The sequence below is a fragment of the Caloenas nicobarica genome, chromosome 1 (assembly GCF_036013445.1).
Source record: "Caloenas nicobarica isolate bCalNic1 chromosome 1, bCalNic1.hap1, whole genome shotgun sequence".
In the NCBI taxonomy this organism is placed as follows: domain Eukaryota; kingdom Metazoa; phylum Chordata; class Aves; order Columbiformes; family Columbidae; genus Caloenas; species Caloenas nicobarica.
Window position 1 is genome coordinate 198251333 of NC_088245.1, and position 22305 is coordinate 198273637.

Consider the following 22305-nt stretch of genomic DNA (forward strand, 5'->3'; position numbering starts at 1 on the left):
AAAATTCTTAAAGTTGTTTTTTGGCTGTTTTTCTTTTTTAGAAAGAAATATGAAATCTAGCAATGAACAGCACAAATGCCGAATTGAAATGACACACAGCACAGAGCCAGCCTTGCCATCTTACTGAAAAATATAAGCCTTTGGCATTGCAGAGATTTGTTGTGCAGAATGTTACTATCACAAGCAGCAACAGTAGCACATTTTGAATTTAGGTCAACTGATATTTGTCAAAGTCCTTAACTAATACATGAATGCTATCCTAAAACAATTCATCTTGTGGCTCACCCTTTACTATGGTACTCCTCTACAGTACTAGTTGTGGGTGATTTTGAGCTGGATTTTGTGCTAAGAGGTTTCTTCTTATTTCTGTAACAAACTGCTATCCCGAAGCATATCCTATTTGTCACGATTCTTAAACTGCAGCTTCTTAAATCAAGAGATTTGATACAGCAAATCCTACTATCTTCCTGTGATTTTCTTTCAATTGGGTTTGAAAGTGATGGAAATTCAGTTTCATCACATTAGGCTAAAGCATGGCTTGGCTTGCACTGGTATAAAAGGCAGTAAGATTGTCTTTCCATGCGTGAACCAGTAACCTGTATTTTGTTGAAGGAAAAAGACGTGATGGTATCTGTTTGTTCACTATCATATGAAGTGGATGAGGAATTAGAAGTGCTAGCCAAGTGCCCTGACTCTCCCTGGGAATGTGGCAAAGATAAAATAGCTAAGAGCATAGTGAGTATTGTAATTTGCTCCTGGAAAAAGTCAGCAGCTTTTTATTTCTCACTCATGAGGAAGTGAGAACATGACATTCTGCTTTAGAAGACATGGTTCCTGGTTATCAATTAAAAAAAAAAGTAGAGCCAGAACCAAGATTTTCTGTTATAAACATTTTTTTTTTTCTTAAGAAAACTACGAAAACTTAATTTCAAACCAGGATATTTGCTGAATATTAAAACCAACATATTACCATTACAAAAATGATTTATTTTTTTAAAATATTGTGAGTTTTCCTAAAGAACTTTTTGTCAGAGATTATATTAACATCAAATGTAAATGTATTTGAATCCCCACTTCTGTGAACTATTTTGTGGGTTAGTTGGTGACAATGTTGTTAACAATATTTCACTTGTGGTCAATAAGCACTGTGGTATCTACAAGAGTCTATACCCATGTTATCTGGCATGACAAGGGACTGCACAATGCCTCAGGGCTTAAATTATAAAGGCCATCACAGTTCTCGTTTCACCACAATATGCTTGTATTAAAAACCTCACAACCAGACTTTAACTGTTTTCCTTTTAATTGGTGGAATTTTCCTATGTGAGAATGTTGTTTATAGAAATAAAATCTTGATGTGTTTACAAAGGAAATGTTACTGCAATATGCATCACAAATTCCTGACCAATTCTAATTGTATAGAGACATTTTAAGAAAAAAAATGCAGTGAGTCTGTTCTCTCCAGGAAAACAGTTTTCAAAATAATGAGGCAGAATAAGCCCAAACAACGACTGGCAAATACAGAGTCAGGCAGCTGCCAGAACCTCTGGGTTTGTGCTCTGAGATATAACATTCCACTAAGCCTACATTCTACTTCTTACCTACCAGCAATTCATCCCAGTGGGATAAACCACATGTGGACAGCCAAGCAGAAGAATGGAGAGCCCACATAATCGGGACTTCGAACTGGAAAATAGGCCCTTGACAGCAACAAACTTTGGGCAGGTATTTTCCACTTGTCAGAACAAATTGGTAATGAATTACAAACTGATTTCATTAGGATCATCCTTTCAGTAGCTTTCAGGTTTAGTGGTTTCCAGGGCTAAGGGCCTCAGATAATATTTTCATAGACACAGCAGCTTTTGATGTTGCCTGGTTGTTCTTTTTCCCCCATTCATTCTGGCTTATAAAAAGACCAGACGATGCTGTTGTTTAGTATTTGCAGAGGTTAACAAGCTCCCTGCTATACTCTTACTAGGTAGGCAGTTAATATTCACACTTTACATACAAGAAAACTTAATAAATTATATGTGCTATCACAATACCTTGCTACCCGCTGCATGGGTCAAAGATGGAGAGTGATATAATGCAACAGACTGTGTTGGAAGGACAGAAGTGGGACAACCTTTCTGACCAAATACTACCTTCACAGGCTGGTGGATGTGCCCCACCTGCCTCACATCCTTAAGGTGCTTGTACCCCCTGTACATGGGATAGCCGTGTCCCTGGCATAGGCCATGGTATATGTTCCAAGGGAAAGAAGATAGTTTTTTTCTGGGCAAGCACAGCCCTACCTAACAGCATGGCTAGGCTCCTCCAGAGCACGGATCTGGGACAAAGCTGAGGACCTGGTTTCTGACTGCAAGTTTACAGGCTCATCAGTCACCTTACATACCACCCACCTGGGAATCCCATATCTAATTGATCTTGAGAAAGGTTAAAGACTCACGGGAGACTGAGGGAAGAAAAAAAAATCTGCTTTGTATTTAAATAGAGAGAAGAAAAAAAGACAGCTTTTCAGATAATAAGCTATAGTGCGAAGTAGAATATTTTTCAGGTAAAGACAGAAAAAGTAGGTAATGCTGTATTTCGGATAAAAGAGGGGGAAAGGGCTATGTTTAGGGGCACAGTATGAAACTTGATTAGTCTATGATGGCAGAGAAAATGAAAGGAAGAGAAGACTTACACACTAGCTGTGATTTAAGGGATTACTTTCTCATGCAGGCAGCCAGTGAGCTGTGGAGATCCTTCCTTTCAGGGAGGCAGGTCGCTCAATAGCATGGGTTTACTAAGCAGCCTTACTGGGGTTGTCAGTGAGCTACGAGTGGTGTGGGGAAATATGTGCATACAACCAAAGGCTTGTTCTTCACCTGGCCTTGGCTGCATTGGCATGGTTTTGTCGTCCTCTGTCCCTCATGTGGGACGTGCCAAAGGTAACGTGGCCAGTGCTGGAGGCCTGTCCGGGTGATGGTCCCTGCAGGTGAGAGCCTGGGCCTGAGGGAAGACATCTTTTACCTGCTGCGGGCGTGCGGCTGTTCTGGGATCCCGTGTGCTGTGCTGGAGGAGGCTCTGCCCCAAACTGCCCCCAGCAAAGAAGCAGATCTAGCCATGGGGCTGATCTGGGCGTTCGAACGTTGCTTTTCTTCTGCTGCAGACTTGGAAGATGACTTTAATGACCAGAAGGGGGGTGACAAGGAGCAGGCTCCACTCTAAGGGAAAAGGCGAAGAGCCCGCAGGGAAGAAGGCCGAGTGGCATTTGGGAGAGCAGAAAGGAGAACATGGAACAGGTACAATAAGCGTGTGTCCAAGGCAGGGGGCTGAAGAAAGCCGCTTTCTCCCCCTCCGTTACACGCTCGGTTCTCCCAGCGCTTTAGCGCAGGCCCGGGACCCCCTGGGGAGGGCGGGCCTCCCTGCGGAACCGCCTGACCGCGCTCGCCGGCGCGGAACACCGGCTCGTGTGGGGCGGCTTTCCTTCCCTCACCCTGCGACAAGGAGGCAGAGCTTTTGCCTCGGAGGAGACCTTCAAGACATAACGCTTGCCGGCCGGCAGAGGGCACCCGCCCGCCGGGGCGGGGCGCCGCCATGACGGAGCAGCGGCGGCGGGCGGACTGCCCGCCCCAGCATGGCCGCCTCCAGCCAGGTAACGTGCCGCTCCGGCCGGGTCCGGGGCTGCAGCGTCCGCCCCGCCCGGTTCCCGGCTCGGCTCTGGGGGGGGAGCCGGCGGGAGCGCGGGCGGCCCTTCCGCGGGGTTCCCTCTTTCCCCCCCGCGGCGGCCCGGCCCTGTCGGGGCAGAGTGGTGTGAGGGGGGACAGGGCCAAGTCAGCCCGTGTGTCTGCCTCACGGCTTTTACAGCCGCCGCCCGCCGTGTTCTCTCAGGGCAGAACAGCGTGCGCACGTTCCTGTTGTTCCTGCTACCGTTATTATTTTTAGCGAGCGCCCAGAGCCCCTGAATCTGAGGGGCGTCAGGGGAGGTTCAGGTGCTGCGGGGGTGGCAGAGCCGCTGGGATGCGCTGGTGCCCTCAGGCGCGTTTGGTCGATGCTGGGACTCCTAAACCTCCCCATGAGGGCTCCTGAATTTACTTTTTTTCCACGAGTTTTGATGTCTGTGTGTATACAGAGTCTGTATACATTTATGCTTACGTGTCTGCGGCACAAAACCAAGCCAAACCTGAGTAATAAGTTGCTGAAGTTCATAATTGAGCGTGGCGCTCCCTCTGCTGACAGCCGCGCTCCCGTAGCCGCGCACTTTCGTTTTCAGGAGTGGCTTCTACAGCAAATTAGGTTCCCCCATCACTTAAAGCTTTACGTTAACCTTTGTAGTCGTTTCAAGCCAATTTTGTGACCTGCTATAACCTGAGCTAGCATCGCAAATGGGGGGATTGTTTCAGTGTATTTTCAGGACCTACTTATTTTAATGCTTGTGGAAGGAGGTGGTAACAGGCATTAGTAATCCACTGCTGCATGCTTTTTCTTCTATAGTCATGTTGGCCTTTGTGAGGGGGATGTGAGATGTTACCAGATGAAGGTTTGCACTTCTGTACGGTTGAGTGTGATTCCTCAACGCAGAAATCAAGGCAGATTGTTGATCTCCATGTCTGCAGAGTTGAGCCTCGGGTGACAGTGCGAAGGACAAGACAGAGAGTTTAGAACCCAGTTCAGAGACCAAGGGAAGGTTCTGCTGTCTCAGCAATGCAAGTAATGCTGTTTGAGATGCCTTCAGGGGCTGGAGACATCTGGGTGATCTTGGCAAGCATGACACAGCATGTGGGGAAGGTCTTCAGCGTCTTGAGCAGCAGGTAAAAGGCCAGGCATCTCTGCCAGGTTTAGATGCTGTTGTTTAGGCAGCGGAGTCACACCTCATCTGTCTTGTACTCTTGTTTAGTTCAGAGGCTTTGCAAGGATGGAAAGCAGTCTTTCAGCTTCAGTTTCTATGCTAGTTGGCCAAATATTGGGCCATGACTTTTGGGCTTTTGCCTGGGCTTTTGCCTGAGGACCTTACCTGACTAAACTCAGAGTCGCTTTCCCCTGAGATCAGATGGAGTCTCCCAGTGTGCAGAGGTGTAGATGTTATGAGAGAGGCCAAAGCCTTTCAGTTCAATATCCTTCTGGCGGGGTCTGTTGTGCAGATGCTGCCTGACAGTGGTCTGACTGGTATGGGTGATGTGCAGGGCCCCCATGTTTTTCCTTCTGAACCAGGTTTGCATGGTTCCAAAGAGTAAACCTATCCCATATTTTTATTCTTACTGTAACCTTACCTCACCAAATCAAAGATGTGTCTCTCCTATACTTCCCTGTAAAGTAGTTTTAAACTGCCTGTTCCCCTGCCCAGAAGATAAGAACTTGCACTTGGGTGGTCTGTAAAGCTGTTGGCCTCTGTTCACCTGTATATGGCAAAAAAAGTTGGGCAGGCCAAGCCTTTTGGAGCAAATCTGTTAATTGAACAGCTTGGTCATGGTAAGCTTGCTGAACAAGCCTGCAAATCAGATGAATCCTGGTAAGGGTAACCCATTAGATGTACCTAGGGGAATGTACTTGATGTAAACTTTTCATGACAGGAATAGAAAAACTGGAAAATTAAATCTAACAATCTGTCATTATGGCAGTCTTTATAAAAAGTTTTATTTTGGGGAGGGATCCTCTTAATAAAAGAGAGTTTTATAACAACCTTCAGAGATGGGGAAAACTGTGCCATCGGCTGAGGAAGAACCTACTTTTCAGACTCAGTTTTTGTCAGCCCCAAATAGTTCATGAAATCTGGAATTATTGAAAATAGTTACTATCCTAGAGATGACGTATGGGATGGGAAGGTTATCTCTCTACAACAGACCGAAGTATTTAATTTTTCAAGCAGGACACTTATTATGTGTTATTTTTTTCTGCTTCCCAGATCACCAGCGCAGAAGTTAAAACCAGCAAAAATCATTTAACGGTCTATAAAATGAAGAAGAAGGTATTGAGGAAGCAGGTCAGAGCTCAGCATACGTTGATGAGACATGAGGGCATTGAGTGCGTCTCCCATGGCACACAGGTGATGGGCAGTTCTGATTTGATGGTAGTGTGAAAGTACTGGTTATCGGTGTTTGATTCTTACATATGCTTTGTCTAAAATGCTGTTCTCCAAAATGCACTTCCTAAGATTGAGATTGAGGGTTTTCTGTGCCTCTTTGATTTCAAAGCAGAGCTGTACTTCAGCAGTTTAATGTCTGTGGAGAGATTTGATGGCCTTTGGATAAGCTTTTTTTCTTTAATCTGAAACAGTAGTTCCTTGGGTTGGGGAGGAGGGGGAAACATGGGAAATTATACCTTGTTGAAGTAGATAAACTTTTCTTTGTGTGATTTCTTCTCTGGCTTCTAGCTTTTATATCTTTCTTTGCTCTGTACTTGTCTATAAAGTATGCTTTATCTCATTTAAACTCCCAGTTGAAAACATGTCTCAGAAATCTTTTCCACATTGTTTTCTTCATGTAAATTGATTTAGGCTGTGGTTCTGTGGGAGTTGAACTGATTGACTGACTTGCTGCTGTTGAAAAGGGGACTACTTTCTCTTCCCTTGCACAAAAGGGGACAACATAGGAGGGAATTCTGCTTTATTATGATACTCAATGAACTGTACCATAAGTAACTTTAACCTAACAGAAAACGACTCAGCTTTTTGATCCGAAGTTTTCTGCCAAAGTAGTGAGTTACAGCAGATCAGAGAGTGACCTCAGAGTTACTGTTGTAGCAAAAAGCAAGTGACAGGAACTTGCAGACAGAAAGGGAAGAAGTCAGAGAGAATGTTTATAATTTCCTTCTGTCAGTTGTGGGGAGATGCTAATGGCTTGAAGCACTGTAGAGCAGTGTTGCTAACTCTAGCCTTGTTCATCTTAACCCTGCAAATTCTTCCTGTTCAAATATGGAAACATCAGATCTCTATACCTTTTTGTAACAAAATTTTGCTTAATCTTCACTCAGTTTTCACATCATGTGGGCATATGCTAAAATGACCCAGCAATCTTGTATACATTGTAAGCTCTTTGGAGCAGGGACTGTGTTACTCTAGTGTTGCTTGGAAATGGGTCCGTAATCTGCAACTTGTTCCCCTTGACACTGCCCCAGATACAAAGCTATCCATTGAATCTATTCAAAGAGTAATTTTGGGGTCCAGCGAGATCCTCATTGAAGAAAGAACATTTTAATAAGTGATATGTGAAACAAAATCATAGTGCTAGTGATAAACGTGTCAAGAATGCAGAAAATGCTTTCAACCTTTGTGCAAGAGTGATTATATTGAAGTTGCTCAGATGTGATCAGTTGCTGTACACGCTGCTGTTGTGTAGTGATGGTCTTTGTAGATGAAGTGCCTACAGTCAGTGGAAGCACTGGTTTGAGTCTCTGCATTTCTTCTACAGACATGGGCCTCCCTGTTAATAACATACTAGAAAATAACAGTAAATCATAATGGGGTCACCTTTGAAAAATGTGATCAGTAATGGACAGGTGGATGCAGTGCTAAGAGCCAGTGTTAACAGCATAGTCACAGTGGTACCTCAGACATGCTCACTATATAGATTTTAAAAATAATCCTTCTCTTGAGTTTTAAACCTGTTTTTCTGTCTTTTGAAGAAGTGAAATGCTATCATTTGAAACAATTGAACACTTTACCAGCTGCCTTCAGAAAAGGTCATAGAACATTCATAGACTTTAAGGAAAGGATTGTCTGAAAGCTTTCTGGAGAGGTATTACATGGAGTCAATCTGAGTAAATTGTTGCTAGCTGTTTGGAGTCACTGTAGCTCAATCAAAACTTCAAGATTGCATCCTCATTTGGCCCTAAAAAGACACTTAAACTTCTTTCAACCACTGTGATTAGATTGAATATCCAGTTATGGCATATAGCTATTTAGATGTCAAAAGAACTTGTTAATTTATTTTGAAAAGACCTGTGTATTCTCAAAGGATATTTCTTGAATAATAGTCCCGTGAAAAGTTCTGTTTTGTTGTTTCTTCTAATGTTTGGCAAACCAGAAACAGTCCTTGCAAACTGCATGCTCCGTGGTAATTTTGGGCATAAATCACTATGAAAGCATAGAATTAAGCAGTTAGGCATTGTGCATGAAGTAATCTGTGTTAACTGAGGATGGAGATATAAATCCCTTTGTTTATAAAAAACAGGAGGGAGAATTTTCAGATGAGAGTGCTGGAGCAGAACTAGATGCTCTTGCTACAGGCTGCTGCTTTTTTTGGTGAACCTGATGTATGGGGGCCATGAGATGGGACTGGGAATATCAATCACTCTATGCTTGGAGAGACTCCTTGGCAAAGATGAGAAAAACTTTATTTAAAAAAAAAGGTTTTGAAAGGTTTTTATCTTTGTTTTTGTTGGTGGTAACAGGTCTTGGGAAAAATTCTGTTTTAGAAACCTCCAAAATTGTGTGTGTCAGTGTCACTGTTTGCCTGCAGTACACTTGACGCACACGTGCTGGTTTGAAGCTTAAGAACTCTTGTAAGAGTAACTACATGCATTAATTGAGGAGGTATCTCTGATACAGGTTGCAAGCCTGTCTGCCCAAATATGTACTAGGCAAACAAGAGTTCGCCGTAGCCTCGTATACCAAGCTCATTGAAAGGTGGAATACATTAAAGAGTACTCACGGGCTGCCTTGATTTTTCTTTATAGAGCTGCTCTCCTGGTAGAGTGTTAGTTTTAAATGAAGCGATAGTCATCACTAATTGGAACAGGCTGCCCAGGGAAGTGGTGGAGTCACCATCCCTGCAGGTGTTTAAAAGGCATTTAGACGAGGTTCTTAGGGACATGGTTTAGTACTGGAGTTAGGTTGTGGTTGGACTGGATGGCCCTGAGGGTCTTTTCCAGCCGAAATGATTCTATAATTCTAATTTTTTTTTTAATTCCCCTTCAATTAGAGCCTGGTTATTGCCAATGCTGGTCTTGGTAATGGGATGAGTAGACACCAACTGCTGAGGATAGTAGAAGAATATGGATTGGTGGAAACACTCTTAATGCCACCGAATAAACCATATTCATTTGTGAAATATGAGACAACAGAAGAAGCCAAGAAAGCCTTTGATGCCCTTAATGGAAAAGAAGTAACACTGGAAGACTTCGGCCAAAACATTGTTCTATATATTAATTTTGTGGAAAAAGGTATAATTTTTCTGCTCTCCTATATAGCTATCTTCTTGCATACTGCTTCCCTTTGCTTTTACTTTCTAGGTGTAAATATAGCTAAAAGCACACTGGTCTTTGCAAGTAGACACAGACAATGAAAGCCAGAATCAAAGATTCAGGACATAAAACAGGCATTCCTCCTTGTATTTCGTGATAGGATACTCTAGTATGAACTCCTTTACTTTGAGACAAAATAAGAAAAGGACTTCAGGTAGTTCCCTGGCCATTCAATACTGCACTTGAAGGTTTTGTGATTAAGGAGCTAAATTGGGACCCAGGAGATCTCTGGACAGGTCACTGGATTTTTTTGTATGACCTTGGTCTTGTGGTCTCCATCTCAACTCCAAGAAAGAAAATAAGCACAATAAGATTTCTGGGGTTTTGTGCTCTTCTCTCCAGGCTTTTTTATGGCTGACTATAAGCTATTCAGGACAAGAACTGTTGCTCTTTCTGTGAGCTTTTATAGTGTCTAGTGGAAAGGGTTGCTGGTGTTGGTCTGTACATTAGGCCAGTGAACAGCTTTTTCAAAGCTATTGGGATATCAAACTGAATGTCCCTGCATTGCCAACATTTTATGTTCACCTATGTATTGCATTATATGCCTCCATATTTGATTACAGTTTGCTTCTCTGGACTAAGTTATCTGCTGATTTGGTAAATCACCGAAATGAAATGCAAGTAGAATCCTGAAGTGACTGGGAAATTCTTTCTCCTGTTATTTTGACATGAAAATCACTAGTGGTATTGCTTTTAAATAGTGTGGAGTCTTGTTGATCTTATGCAGTAAAAATTAGAAAGTGCTTTGCATGATGCAAAATTTGGGTCTACCCTGTTTTATCATGCCAAAAAGTGATCATTTATTCACTAAATAAGACCCTAATGAGGGCTCCATTGTGTCATTAAAGTAAATACTTCTACACCTATACTGTATTCCCATACATAGTAAATATCCCTGTAGGGAACACATGGTTTTATTTTGTCTAAACAGTGACAATATTTTCTTTTTTCATACACTCTAGTTTTCTGCAAGAATGCTGTCCCTACAAGCTTGCCTCCAGGCCTAATGGTCATTGAAAATATTATTTCTTCAGAGGAAGAAAGGAGGATGTTGGAAAGTATTGACTGGGTAGGAGATGAAGATACTCAAAATGGTGGGCAAAACCATAGAAATCCAGGCATTCCATACTTTTATGCTGTTGTTACCTACTTTTTCAGTTTACAAGAAGTCTACATCTTTGTAAATGTATTGTTTCAAATCATTGTGTATTTGTTCTTAGTAGTTTAGAAATTGGATCTTGTATTGCAAGTGATAAACTGCTGGGGGGCAAGTGATCTGAATTGATATTCTGGTATAGATTTACTTGAATAATATATCTGCATCCAGAAACAACTGAAGTGTCTTTTTAGGTGTCTTTATGTCAAGCACAAGCCTGTTCTATGAAGTTTACCCTTTTAATTTGATGTCCAACTGAGGAATTGTGTCATGTTAAATCAAAAAGAAGTCAGTGAGACACACATTCCAGATGCTTTTGTGCATTCACTTGAGCTCTGTGGAATTAAATCTTGCAAAAAGTGAATTGTTCTTGGAATTCACTTCAAGGTTTCTGTATACATTTTGTTCCTTGGGACAACACAAAGGTTTATATTGGCATTAGCTAACATGGCAATGGTGATTGGTGAAAGTGAAGGATCCTGCTCTATCTGCAGGATATTAATCAGGTGCAGGTTCAGGAATCAGGGCAAGAATAAAGATGCACTACATGTGGCTCAGGAAAACTGGTGCTTTCTACTTCTTGCATGTACAAAAACACCATCAGTTTGACTTCAAACAGCTGTGAATGTGATGTGTGCTGAAAATGCAAAAGGCAGTAAGGCAGAAGTGTGTGCCATGAAGAACAAGGGCCAAACACAGTTACAACTGTTAAAGAATGTGTAGATTTAGCAGGTCAGATGGAATAGGGAAGCACAGAAAATTGCCTATACTGGTTTATGTAGTCTAATCTTACTTTAAACTTCTGCGTTTTTACAGCCCAGAAGACTTTAAGACATAGAAGAGTGAAACATTTTGGATATGAGTTTTGCTATGATAACAACAATGTTGATAAAGACAAACCTTTACCTGGAGGTGAGAATTTCTCTATTAAGTCATACTTATTTTGCGCTGATGTTTGAACCATTATATAAAGCCTTTAAGTCTCACTGAGATATGGATGTGAGATTCTAATAAAAGCAGAGCCTTCGCTGAATCTTAAGCACACACTGAACAGTGCTTTTGAATGGGATCCATTCCAAATTACTGTGAGTGCTTGAAGCTTCTTTTCCAATTGTTGCTGCCTTTTGAGGTCCAGTCAAATAAGGATTTTGGGATTGTAATTGTCATTCTTTTTTTTAGCTTTTGTTTCATAAAACAACTGTGTATTACAAATTGCATATTCATTTGGGAGCTGTGACATATATTGCTGTGTATATTTATCTTGACTAGCTGGAAGGCTGCTGGATAGAAACCAAAATAAAATTTCTTTTGGACTGAAAGCAGGTTTGAAAAGGTTTCAATAAATCTTATTTGGTGTTGAGAGTTGTGAGTCAGAGCAAAGCGAGTGAGTCATCTTATAGACTTAATTCCCCCATTTTACTGTTTTTAAATTTAAGTTCCTGTAAAACTTGAAGGTGATGCATGTGTACTGGAGTGGGTGTAGCTTCCAACAGAAGGATTCTGGTTACATTGTGGTTTTAACAGTGAAGCTGTGTAATCATAAAAGCATTGATATTTGAGCTGTTTTCTAGTCTCACAGCTAAAATATTTTGTGTGAGAAGAGCTTCATTGAGAAACACTTCATTGCGGGAGAACAACTGAAAAATAAAACTCAACAGATTGATGAAAAGAGTGTTACTAACATGTTTGTGGGTGTTACCTTGAGCAGAATTTTACAATGAAGTCTTCAGGTGAAATAGCAAACCAAAAATTCAGTGAAGGACTGTAACTTTCATTCTCGTTTCAAAACCAGTTTAATTTCAGCAGATTTCTTGGTGATACTTAATCTAATTCAGTAATAGATTTTTTAGGGGATACATTTTTTAGAGAGCTCTCTGCATGACTTCTGACTTTGTGTAAAATAATTTTGCTTCTTGACTGCAATGTTTTTACTGTAGTTGCTGGAAACTTTGCCTCTGATGCGATATACTTTTATTTATGTGCTGAGATAGTGCAGTTTGCATTTGTAAGGAGTTAGGCCTGAACTGCTTCTGAACACAAAGGCCTTGGAGGAGTGGCCTTTCTAATTGTGAGATGTAAATATATCGGACTTGCAGAATGGGACCCCATTTCTGATGTGTGTGTTACAGCAAATGCAGAGTGATCATTACTAAAGATGGACTTATGTATCTTTGAAGCTGTTTCTTTTTATTTTGTCAAGTTATTGTATTTATTGTAAAAAGAAAGGATAAAAATGTAAAAAAGCTTTCTTGTCTTGCTTACAATTTTGTTTCTATAACTAGGTCTTCCTGAAATTTGCAACCTATTCTTGGAGAAGTGCTTGAAACAGGGATATATCAAACATAAGCCTGATCAACTGACTGTAAATCAGTATGAACCTGGACAAGGTAAGTTTATTTGTCTTTCAAAAATTTTGAGCTCTTTACCTTACATTGTGGTTTAACGCTGGTAGGCAACTAAGCACCACACAGCCACCTGCTGACTCCTCCTCCTTGAAATAGGGAGTAGAAATGGAAGGGTAAAAGTGAGAAAACTCATGGGTTGAGGTTGAATGTCATGGTAGAGGCAGTTATCAACACTGTTTTTATCACAAATCTAAACCATAACCTTATACAAGCTACAGTGAAGAAAATTAACTCTGCCCCAGCCAAACCAGTACAACTTAACTGAAGATTGGAAGAGAATGGCACCTAAATGTGACACGATGTAGGGACAGGATTTAAGGACCTGCTTAGTGTATTTCCTCTGGGACCAGAGATGCTTTGAATCAAAAATAAGGTCTTCATGCTGTTTTCTGAACCTGGGAGCTTGTGTTTAGAAGTACATTTTTTTATGCCACTGTTACGGAAATTGATGGTGTTTAAGTCCGAGGCCATAACAAGGAAACCAGATATAAAAGGCTGCAGGAATAAATAGTCATATTTGGTTTTGTACTCAAGTGCGCTTTTCACTACAAACTCTTCTTGTTCCATGTACGTACTGTGCATAGTCTCCAGGCAACGGCTCTTGCTGTTAGTACATATAATAGAATGTTAATATATATGGACTCGTAAGTGATATAAGCGGTATTCCCTTATCTGAGGAATAAGAAATTACTCTGTTTCTGTAATCTTTCCCGAACTGGAGACATCCGAAGAGACATTTGCTTCTAATCACACCTCTAAGGAATAGATCATGTGCTGTGCTTTTTGCAAAGGTCAGTCATCAAGGCTAAATATCTGGCTTCCTTTCTAGAGTGGGTATTTCATTTGTCCTTAGGAAGAAAGGACAACAGCTTTTCTTTCAGAATTAATGTCTGACAGCTAATATGGTATCTGCCAAACAGGGGTCTGAAAAGCTGATCCTATTGGTTTACGTATACGACAATCTGTTAAATTGATAGAGTCATGTATTTCTGGCTGGAACATCGAAGGAGATTAGAGTTACAGATTTCTATCAAGAAAAGAAGCAGTTTAAGAAACAAACCCAAAGAAACAAACAAACCCCAAACAAAACAAAACCACCACCAACAACAAAAACCAAAACCAACCGCCCCCAACCCCCAAACCAAAAAACAAACAAAAAACCCAAAGCAAAATACCCTTTCTTAAGTGCAAATCATTAGGATATGAATGAGAGTGCCGTCAGATTAATACCTTTAATATCTGTGTTCTGAGTCAGATTAAAATACCAAGTATAATTTCTAGTGACAAAGAGTGACTGATGACTTTGGGTATCTAAGCTGTAGTGGCGACACTTAAGACACATTAAATGAATTCCTTTTTGAGGGCAATTTTTCGATCAGGGTCCTAATAATGTTTAAAGTGGTAGATCTATACCTGACGGTCCCCATCCATTTTTGAATGTTTAGGTGACTGTCTCTTACTATGTGCTGCATATATGGAGTAAGAGAAGCAGGTAGGTAGATCAGTGTGGTCTTGATGGAATTGTCTGGGTGACACTGAAGACAGCAGCCCATGTGGTCCTGTTGCACAGTGAATTGTGCTGACTTTAGTGCTCATCTGAAGGCAAAATTATGAGCAAACACAAACAGATAATGTGTCCTTGGTTTTCAAGTCTCACTGATTTTCTATCAGATTAAATGTTGGCCTCATAAAACGCTTGTATTGCTTTCACCGAAACTAATGGAATAGTAAATTTTGGCATAAAGTAAGGATGCCTTATGTGGCTGACTGACACTGTTAGGAAAAAATATTTTCAACTCAGAAATTCAATAATATCCAAAGTTAATGTGGGTAGAGTTTTTAATAAGCAAATATAACTGTTTTGGTTTGGATCACATAGGATCTCTGTCTGGGTCCGCTATAGTGTCCAAGGAAGGTGCAGTTGCAATTCCCCTGAGCTCCCTCCTGGCCTTGCTCCACTGCTGGTTGCAGTTCCCTGCCATGTGGTGAGATCTTGCTGTGACATGCTTGCTGCTGTTTCAGCAGGTGGTGTTCAAATGGGTGGCATGAGCTGTGGGGGATGGCAGCTTCTTTCTGATTAGCAGATCTAAAAGAAAATTAAAAAAAAGCTAGCTTCTTTAGTGATTCTCAGCTACGTGTTGCTCATACACGCACTGACAGGTGTACTGCCTAGGGGTTACCCTGGCAATGATGTGTGGAGTTCTCCTGGGAACTGCAAAGTGGAGGCAGGGTTCGACCCTGACAGTGCCTCCATTTGTGGTAGTACGTCCTAATTCTGAAGCTGAGACCCTTAACACAATAATTTGCTTAGTGAGAGAGCGAGTGTTTGTAATGATTCCTTCTCTGTGAAAGAGTGAGGGAGAAATGCATCATCAGATACAGGGGAAGAAATTTTTTATGATGAGGGTGGTGAAACACTGGCCCAGGTTGCCCAGAGAGGTGGCAGATGCCCCATCCCTGGAGACATTCAAGGCCAGGCTGGACTGGGCTCTGAGCAACCTGATCTAGTTGAAGATGTCCCTGCTCATTGCAGGAGGTTGGACTAGGTGACCTTTGAAGGTCCCTTCCAACCCAAACTATTCTATGATTGAATGGTCATAGATCAGCTAAGGCCCAAAATCATCTAACGTATCATAATTATTAGTACTAAGCGCAAAACTGCCTGAGAGCATAGTGATTTCAGTCACACTCTGCACCAAGGAGAGCATTTGGACTTCTTAGGGGGTGAGTGCAGCTTTTAGGTGCTCTGAACTGTCTTCTAGATATTTCAGCTGATTATACAGGACGCTTGTGTGAACTGTGTGCATCTAATCTGGGGATGTAGGTCAGACAATTGTCCTGGATTGTTTTGGAAGGCAGCTCCCTCCTTTATGATAAGTTTTGTTTGTTCCAACTCTACATTCCAATTTTCTGTATGGATGTCCATAGAAATAGAGCTTGCTAACCGAGATAGCACTCAATTATTATTATTCTGATTTTTTTTGTTTTTTCTTATGCAGGAATTCCTCCTCATATTGATACACATTCTGCTTTTGAGGATGAAATAATCTCTCTCAGTTTAGGAGCTGAGGTAAACTTTATGTTTATACATGTTTTGATGACGTTTTACTGAGAAGTTCCATGTTTATATTGTTTAATAGAAGTTAATTTGGTTTTTCCATGGTATCTCATCCAACTTTAATATCGAGCATGTAAGGTAATGTGATATGCTAATTAAATAAGTAACTGCAATAAGATGTTGTCATTGGAGGATTTTCCAGTGATATTAATGATACCCCATTTTTTTTAACCTTAGCATCCAGTTCTCAATTGACCTTCATTTTCTATTCATCTTGGAAAGTGTACCACTCCTGTCTGTTTCTACTTCCATTTTTCCCTGTGTCATCCCCTGTTCCCTCTGGTCTGCATAAGCCTTCCCTTAGTTTTATATTCAGTGTGTTTACAGTAGGCTAATGCAGATTTATTACCTGTAGAAGGTCCAGTCAACATCTGAACCGTACTGGGATAGTTGTGGCAGGCAGAGGTAGAGTCCGATCTCACGAGCTTCCGACATATGCGGATGATGTAGACAAAGAGGGGGATGGGAAATGGAAGAACAGCGGACTAGCACAAAGTCATGCAACATATCATAAGTAAGACTGAAACCAGTCCATATCATCTAGTCTCAGTGTTCTTGTTAGTGTCTTTACTTTTACTCTATTTGGTTTTATTTGCTGCATCTGTGCCCATCCAGGTTTTACAAATTTAGTCTTACCTTCTCTGCCTTAAGCACTTCTACAGCATGTCTTTGCTATTTGGCCTTCCCGTCTTCCTATGCATTTCTTTACAGTGTATTCTGCACATCTGCAAGGCCTGCTTCCATCACTGTCATGGGCTTTTTGTGGCAGGGGAGGTACATTGTGTATTCCCATTGTACTGGATAACTAGAAGCTTAACAAGGCTGAGAATGGGTTTTCACAGTGGGTGATAAAGGTCTGACTTTTGAATCTTTCCATTGAAAGCTGTGAATGCTGTAGGAGAATGATCTAATCTGCTACTTGTTTTTACTGGCAGTGGTGTGCAAATGCCGCAGATGTGTGTGCTTATAGACTTATACCTGTATTACCGATAGTGTTCTCCTGTTACAAAACAACAACTGATTATTACTCTCGGTTTGTCTGACTCTTTAGGCAGAGAGGGGAACGTGGCTGGATATTCTGAGCGCTGACATTTTTTGAATCTTGAGTCTGGGCTCTGGCATCGACTTGCTTTCTTCTTGCAAGTTGTGTAGTGAATGTGGAGCTCCTGGGACTAGGGGTGAGTCTAAGGAAGGATAGCTTTTTCATGAATGTGTGGCAGTGGCACATCTGTGTTTCTGGTCGCTTGAAAATGGGCTGAAAATGTTGCCAGTCCTCTCAGCCTGACTGTTGGTGTGTTTGTCCACCATTCACAAAAGCATCCGCTCTAGAGTAGGAACGTTTGGGATTAGTTGTGAGGGTGGTATGCACAGTGGCAGCAGAGTTCTTACTACTTTTGTTCTGGAATCTCCAAATCTAGGGGCTACTTCCTCACATGGCTTCTGCACTTGGCCTTTTCTCAGAGGTGGTGTGTTCTCCTCTGTTCAACTGCAGTGTTGGCTTTAACAGTATCAACACCTCCGCGCCAAGTAGCACATGAGAATGTCCCTTTCTTTCATACAGTTTCTCTAGGAGAAGGGCTCTAATTGATCTTCTGTGCAGTTTATCCGTCCTAAGTTTAATTTTTCTAATACGTGCTGAGCATTCAGAGCAGCACAACAACAGTAGGTAACTCCAATTTACAGCTGTTCCTATGTTGATCTTGTAAAAAGAAAAAAGTTGCTTTAGTTTACTTTAGAAAAACTATATTGGTGCTGTGATTTCACATGTTCTGCCTCAGTCTCCAGCCTCAGGCTTTCTTACTCTTTCCATTTCAATTAAAAGGCTGACTCTGGCACAGATGCTCTGTTACCTCATTGATGAGGCACCATAGGCAGTGCATTTCTAGATGATTATATTACAGCACACCTTTGTGATGGTCTCAGAGATGGCCAAAAGCAGAGTGATTTTAATCACCTGAGAAATACAAACCTGTACTGCCTGGAGCATTATGATGCTCTTTAAAATTGGAATGTGTACTTTTCAATCAGGAAAACAGCCAGACTTGGGCAATTTCTAGATATTTCAGGCATAGGCATTGGATACAGTCTGTTAGATAGCTCCCAAGTTTCAGTGCCTTTTCCTAATGGGCCATTAACGCACTTTTCAGGTGCAGACAATCAAAGTACGCATGTAGTCAAACCAGTGGCCAGTGAAATGCTACATTATTTAATGGCTTTTCTTTCTAGTACTTTTACAACTTTTTATGATTTCTTCGGTGTGTTTTTATGTGCTTAGCTCTTCTTCTGATTTTAATATGTACATTTCAGTTGCAGTAATATGTGAATTAGCTATTTTAGGAGTGAAGCCCATTACTCTATTCCCTTACAGCTTACCACATAGAAAATTTACATGGTCTCATAATAAATAATCAGAGTTGCGTGTACAGCAGCAAACTTTGGTATCCGTCTCATCTTGTCTCTGTAGTATGAGTATTTTTATCTGAATAAATTAGACTCAATATAATGGAAAACACATGTAAACAAAGTTGTATGTCTTTTCCTTTATTCTCCTCAACAATAAATGCACGTATTTAAATAAGAAGTGCCATAAAGAGGTAACCTTGCAGCTCAACTGGTTCTGTATCATATTTCGGCAGCTGGTGAACTAGACACTTCAGAGGAAGAAAAGAAAGCAAAATGCCTCATGTAGTTTATTCTTACTAAGAGCTTTTTTTGTGATTGTTTGTCTGCTTGTCCTTCCAGGATCTGAGTTAGGCAGATTCTGGTGACTAGTAACTAAAATAAATGCTTTGGCTTATGAAAAAGAGATCTGTGGCAGGGCAGGGGACTAAACACAAGTGCCCTCCTAGCCTAGTGCCTTATGTATCAGCATAGGTCCTCAAACTTGTATCATCTTCACAGAACCACAGAGTCGTTTAAGTTGGAAGTGACCTCTTGAGGTCATCTAGTCCAAGGCCCCTGCTCAAGCAGGTTGGATAAAGCAGGTTGTCCAAGACTCTGTCAAGTTGTCTTTCAAATATCTCTGCAGATGGAGACTTCTCTGGGCAACCTATTCCAGTGTTTGACCTCTGTCATTAATAAAAATAACAAAGGTTTATTGCGTTCAGATGGAATCACATGGGTTTTAAATTGTGCTCAGTGTCTCTTGTCTTGTTGATAGACACTACTAGGAAGAATCGTACTCCCTCTTCTGCATTCCCTCCCATCAAGTATTTATACACGTTCATAAGAGCCATCTTATCTGAGCCTGAGCCATGTCTTCTCCAAGAGGATCAGTCCCAGCTCTCTCAGCATCTTCTCATATAAAGATACTCCTTAATCATCTCCGTGGACATGTGCTGGACTTGCTACAGTTAAGTCTGTATCTTTTTTGCAGTGGGAATCACAGTCCAGTCCCAGTACTGGACACAGTACTCTAGATGCCTCTTCACCAGTGCTGAACAGAGAGGAAGGATCACCTCCCTGGACCTGCTGGCAAGGCTCTCCCTGATGTAACCCAGGAGGCTGTTGGCCTTTTTTTCTGCAAGATTACACTGGTGGCTCATGTTCAACTTCTTGTCCACCAAGACCCCAAGGTCCTTTTTGGCAAAGCTGATTTCTAGCTGATCAGCCCCCAGCATGCGGTGCCTGGGGTTATTCCTGACCAGGTGCAGGACTTTGCACTTCCCTTTGTTGAAGTTCTGCAGGTTCCTGGTGGCACCAGTTCTCCAGCCTGTCCACATCCCTGTGAATGGTGGCACAACCATCTGGTGCATCAGCCACTCCTTCAGATTTTGTATTGCCTGTAAACTTCCTGACGGTGAGCTCTGCCCCATCGTCCAGGTCATTAATGAAGATGTTAAATACTGTTAGCCCCAGTGTGGACCCCGGGGTACACCACTAGTGACATCTGTCCAACGACAGCCTAAATCATGTGGTTGAGAATCAGTCCCTCCCTCAGGGGCAAATGAGTTTATCCAGTAACAAAGCACTTCGTACTGTTTTGTCAGAGGAATCATTGTAAGTCTAATTTTTTTCTGCAGACTTGATTTATGTTGAAAAAGGAATAGCTCTTGGCATGTGACATTTATGTTCATTTTAAATATGAACAATCTTGAGAAGAAAGGGTGTGATTCTTCACAAAACAGTGTTTGCTATCAGTCATGTGGAACAGCTTTGTCAAGAGACTCAGAGAAACCAAGTGGTTCAATTTTGTTCTAATTGGTGCAATATGTTGTGTTTTGGAGAGTTTACAAGACAGATTAAACTTGATTTGAAGGAGAAAAATCTCACTATTACTTTGTACTTCTCCCTGGCTTATAAAAACCACTAAATAGAGGGCAAAGCAGTGAGATAGGTGATGTGTCTTCTCCCATAATACTCCAGGAAAAGTGAGGGTCTTGGGCTAATCATTCCTCTGTTTTTGACCCATTTCTTTGGCATCTCCTGGTAAACTGCAGAAGAGACTTCCAGAATGGCCTGTGGGCTTCTAATGGCTTTTTGTAAATCACCACATTCACCCTTTCTTTATAGGAGCTGAAAAACTGAAAATATTAATGAAAGTCAGTTTCAATGTTATGTTATTGAATACAACTTTAATTTAGAAGTTGTCACAGTAGGAGAAGAAAGGCAATGGGGTGAAATTAGTTCAGAGTGATTTTTATTAAGCCTAATGGTAAATCGTATGTCCTGTGTCCATGAATTTGAACAAAGTACTGCAAAACAGTAATTCCTGGTGAGAATTTTCTGTATTTATTTGAGTTAGGTGTTATTTTCAGTGCCTCCATTTGGTGTCTCTAAAGATACGTAATTTTACAGTCTTTTTAGCATACTGCGTTTTCTTTCAGTCGGCGTTGTTGAGATAGGTAGGTGAGAAGAATGTTCTCGCTGCACTTCTCTGGACAGTTGCATTAGCAGTGTGTTTGAGGTGAATGTGGAAAGAGAGACAAAAGAAATTGCAATTAGCAAGAATTTTACAATAAAATCCACTCAATATCACATGGAAAAAATACAGAGAGATGCTATGAAAAATGTTGTCTAGTTCCAGTTAGTTTTCTCACAATTACACCAAAGTCCTACTATTGAGTGAAACACTTTCTAAAATGTTTGAAGTCTGCAGTAGGGCTTACAGTTTTCTGGCTGTCGTCATAGCTGCTAAATAATGAAGGAAAACTTCTGCAGATTCCTTTACCAACTTGATTCTGTTTTAACGTAACCTCTTGTCTCCAGGATATTTGCTGTTTCTGAACTGTGCTTATTTCATATGCTGAGGCAGCATCATTTCATTTCCAATTCTCAGACGTCTGGCTGTTATGGCTTTTCTGTGAAACACAAATACAGATATTGAATTTTTCAGGGGAAGCAAACATGGTCTCTAAAAAACATCTTGCTATTGCTGGCTATTACTAATTGGTTTTCATGTGGTAGGAAATATGCAGATAGATTGAAATTTTGAAAAAATATAGGTTATGATGCAAGATATTGCTCTCTTTAGGCTAAAACCCTTTTTTTTCCTCTTGTTCCTGTTCACTCCCTCCATCGTCTGCTACGATACATGAACTGCTTTTCAGTGGTGGTGACGTGAATTAATTTTTTAAATACGAAGTTGCTATTTATTCCTGTGAAAGATGTGATCATTGTAATAGAAGAAAATTAAGTTCATGTAAATTTACATTTCAATTAATATTTTTACAGCTAAAATTATTTTTGAATCAAGTTTTGGATTGTCGTTCTGGAAACAGTTCAATTTTTTTATAGAAACGTGTTGTTGTTTGAGTAGTTACTAATTTCTTCTTTTTTAAGGATTTTTTGATTTCTGTGAGAGGTTTATCAGTGGAATTTATTTCTGTTCCCCATGTTATTTTTAGAAGATCAGCACTTGATGCATGAAATGGAATCCTGGTGTCTGCCACAAATTAATAGCAAACAGGCTGGACTCGGGGACATTAAGAAGTCATTATCTTTAGCTGTTCCATTTCAACTATACTTCAGTTCTGGAATTCAATAAAAAAATCTAATTTCATTAGCCAGTGATGTCATCTCTATTGTCATAGGAGCCTATTTTAAGACTGTGGCAAATTTCATGTAGAAATAACAAGTGGTCAGTCAATAATAATAATCACAAGTGGTCTATAAGTAAAGAAACAAGCTTGTTAAGCTCCTGCTGTGGTATATTGTCTCCCTTGGCTTTCAACTGGACTTCTATAATACCAGCAAGTGTAGCAAATGGGGTTTGAAGTCTGTTTGCATTTATACTATCTTTACAAATCTGCGTGTTTTGCATACTGCAATGTTCTGTTTTTCTTTCCAGCTATGTCGAGTGTTTCAGAAGTTTCTCCACAGAGCTATTGTTGCTGTAGAGGTGACTCTGGAAATTTTCATTGAGGAACTGGCAATTTAGAGCAGTTAGAAGTGCACTGGAG

At 40.9% G+C, this 22305-nt stretch overlaps 1 protein-coding gene across 2 annotated transcripts in view; it reads left to right on the forward strand.

Annotated features, from left to right (window-relative positions):
• The first annotated feature begins 3565 nt into the window (after positions 1 to 3565).
• Positions 3566 to 22305, forward strand: part of ALKBH8 (alkB homolog 8, tRNA methyltransferase) — a 43756-nt gene continuing 25016 nt past the window's right edge. Inside the window, exons 1-7 of one of the 2 annotated variants that reach the window (XM_065648512.1) lie at positions 3566 to 3640; positions 5888 to 6028; positions 8904 to 9144; positions 10188 to 10319; positions 11198 to 11293; positions 12664 to 12768; positions 15786 to 15856. In XM_065648512.1, the coding sequence (XP_065504584.1) occupies positions 3623 to 3640; positions 5888 to 6028; positions 8904 to 9144; positions 10188 to 10319; positions 11198 to 11293; positions 12664 to 12768; positions 15786 to 15856 (804 nt within the window). In that variant the 5' untranslated portion in view covers positions 3566 to 3622. Of the gene's footprint in view, positions 3641 to 4642; positions 4797 to 5887; positions 6029 to 8903; positions 9145 to 10187; positions 10320 to 11197; positions 11294 to 12663; positions 12769 to 15785; positions 15857 to 22305 lie in introns of those variants that run through there. The other variant, XM_065648521.1, reaches the window with a different exon arrangement.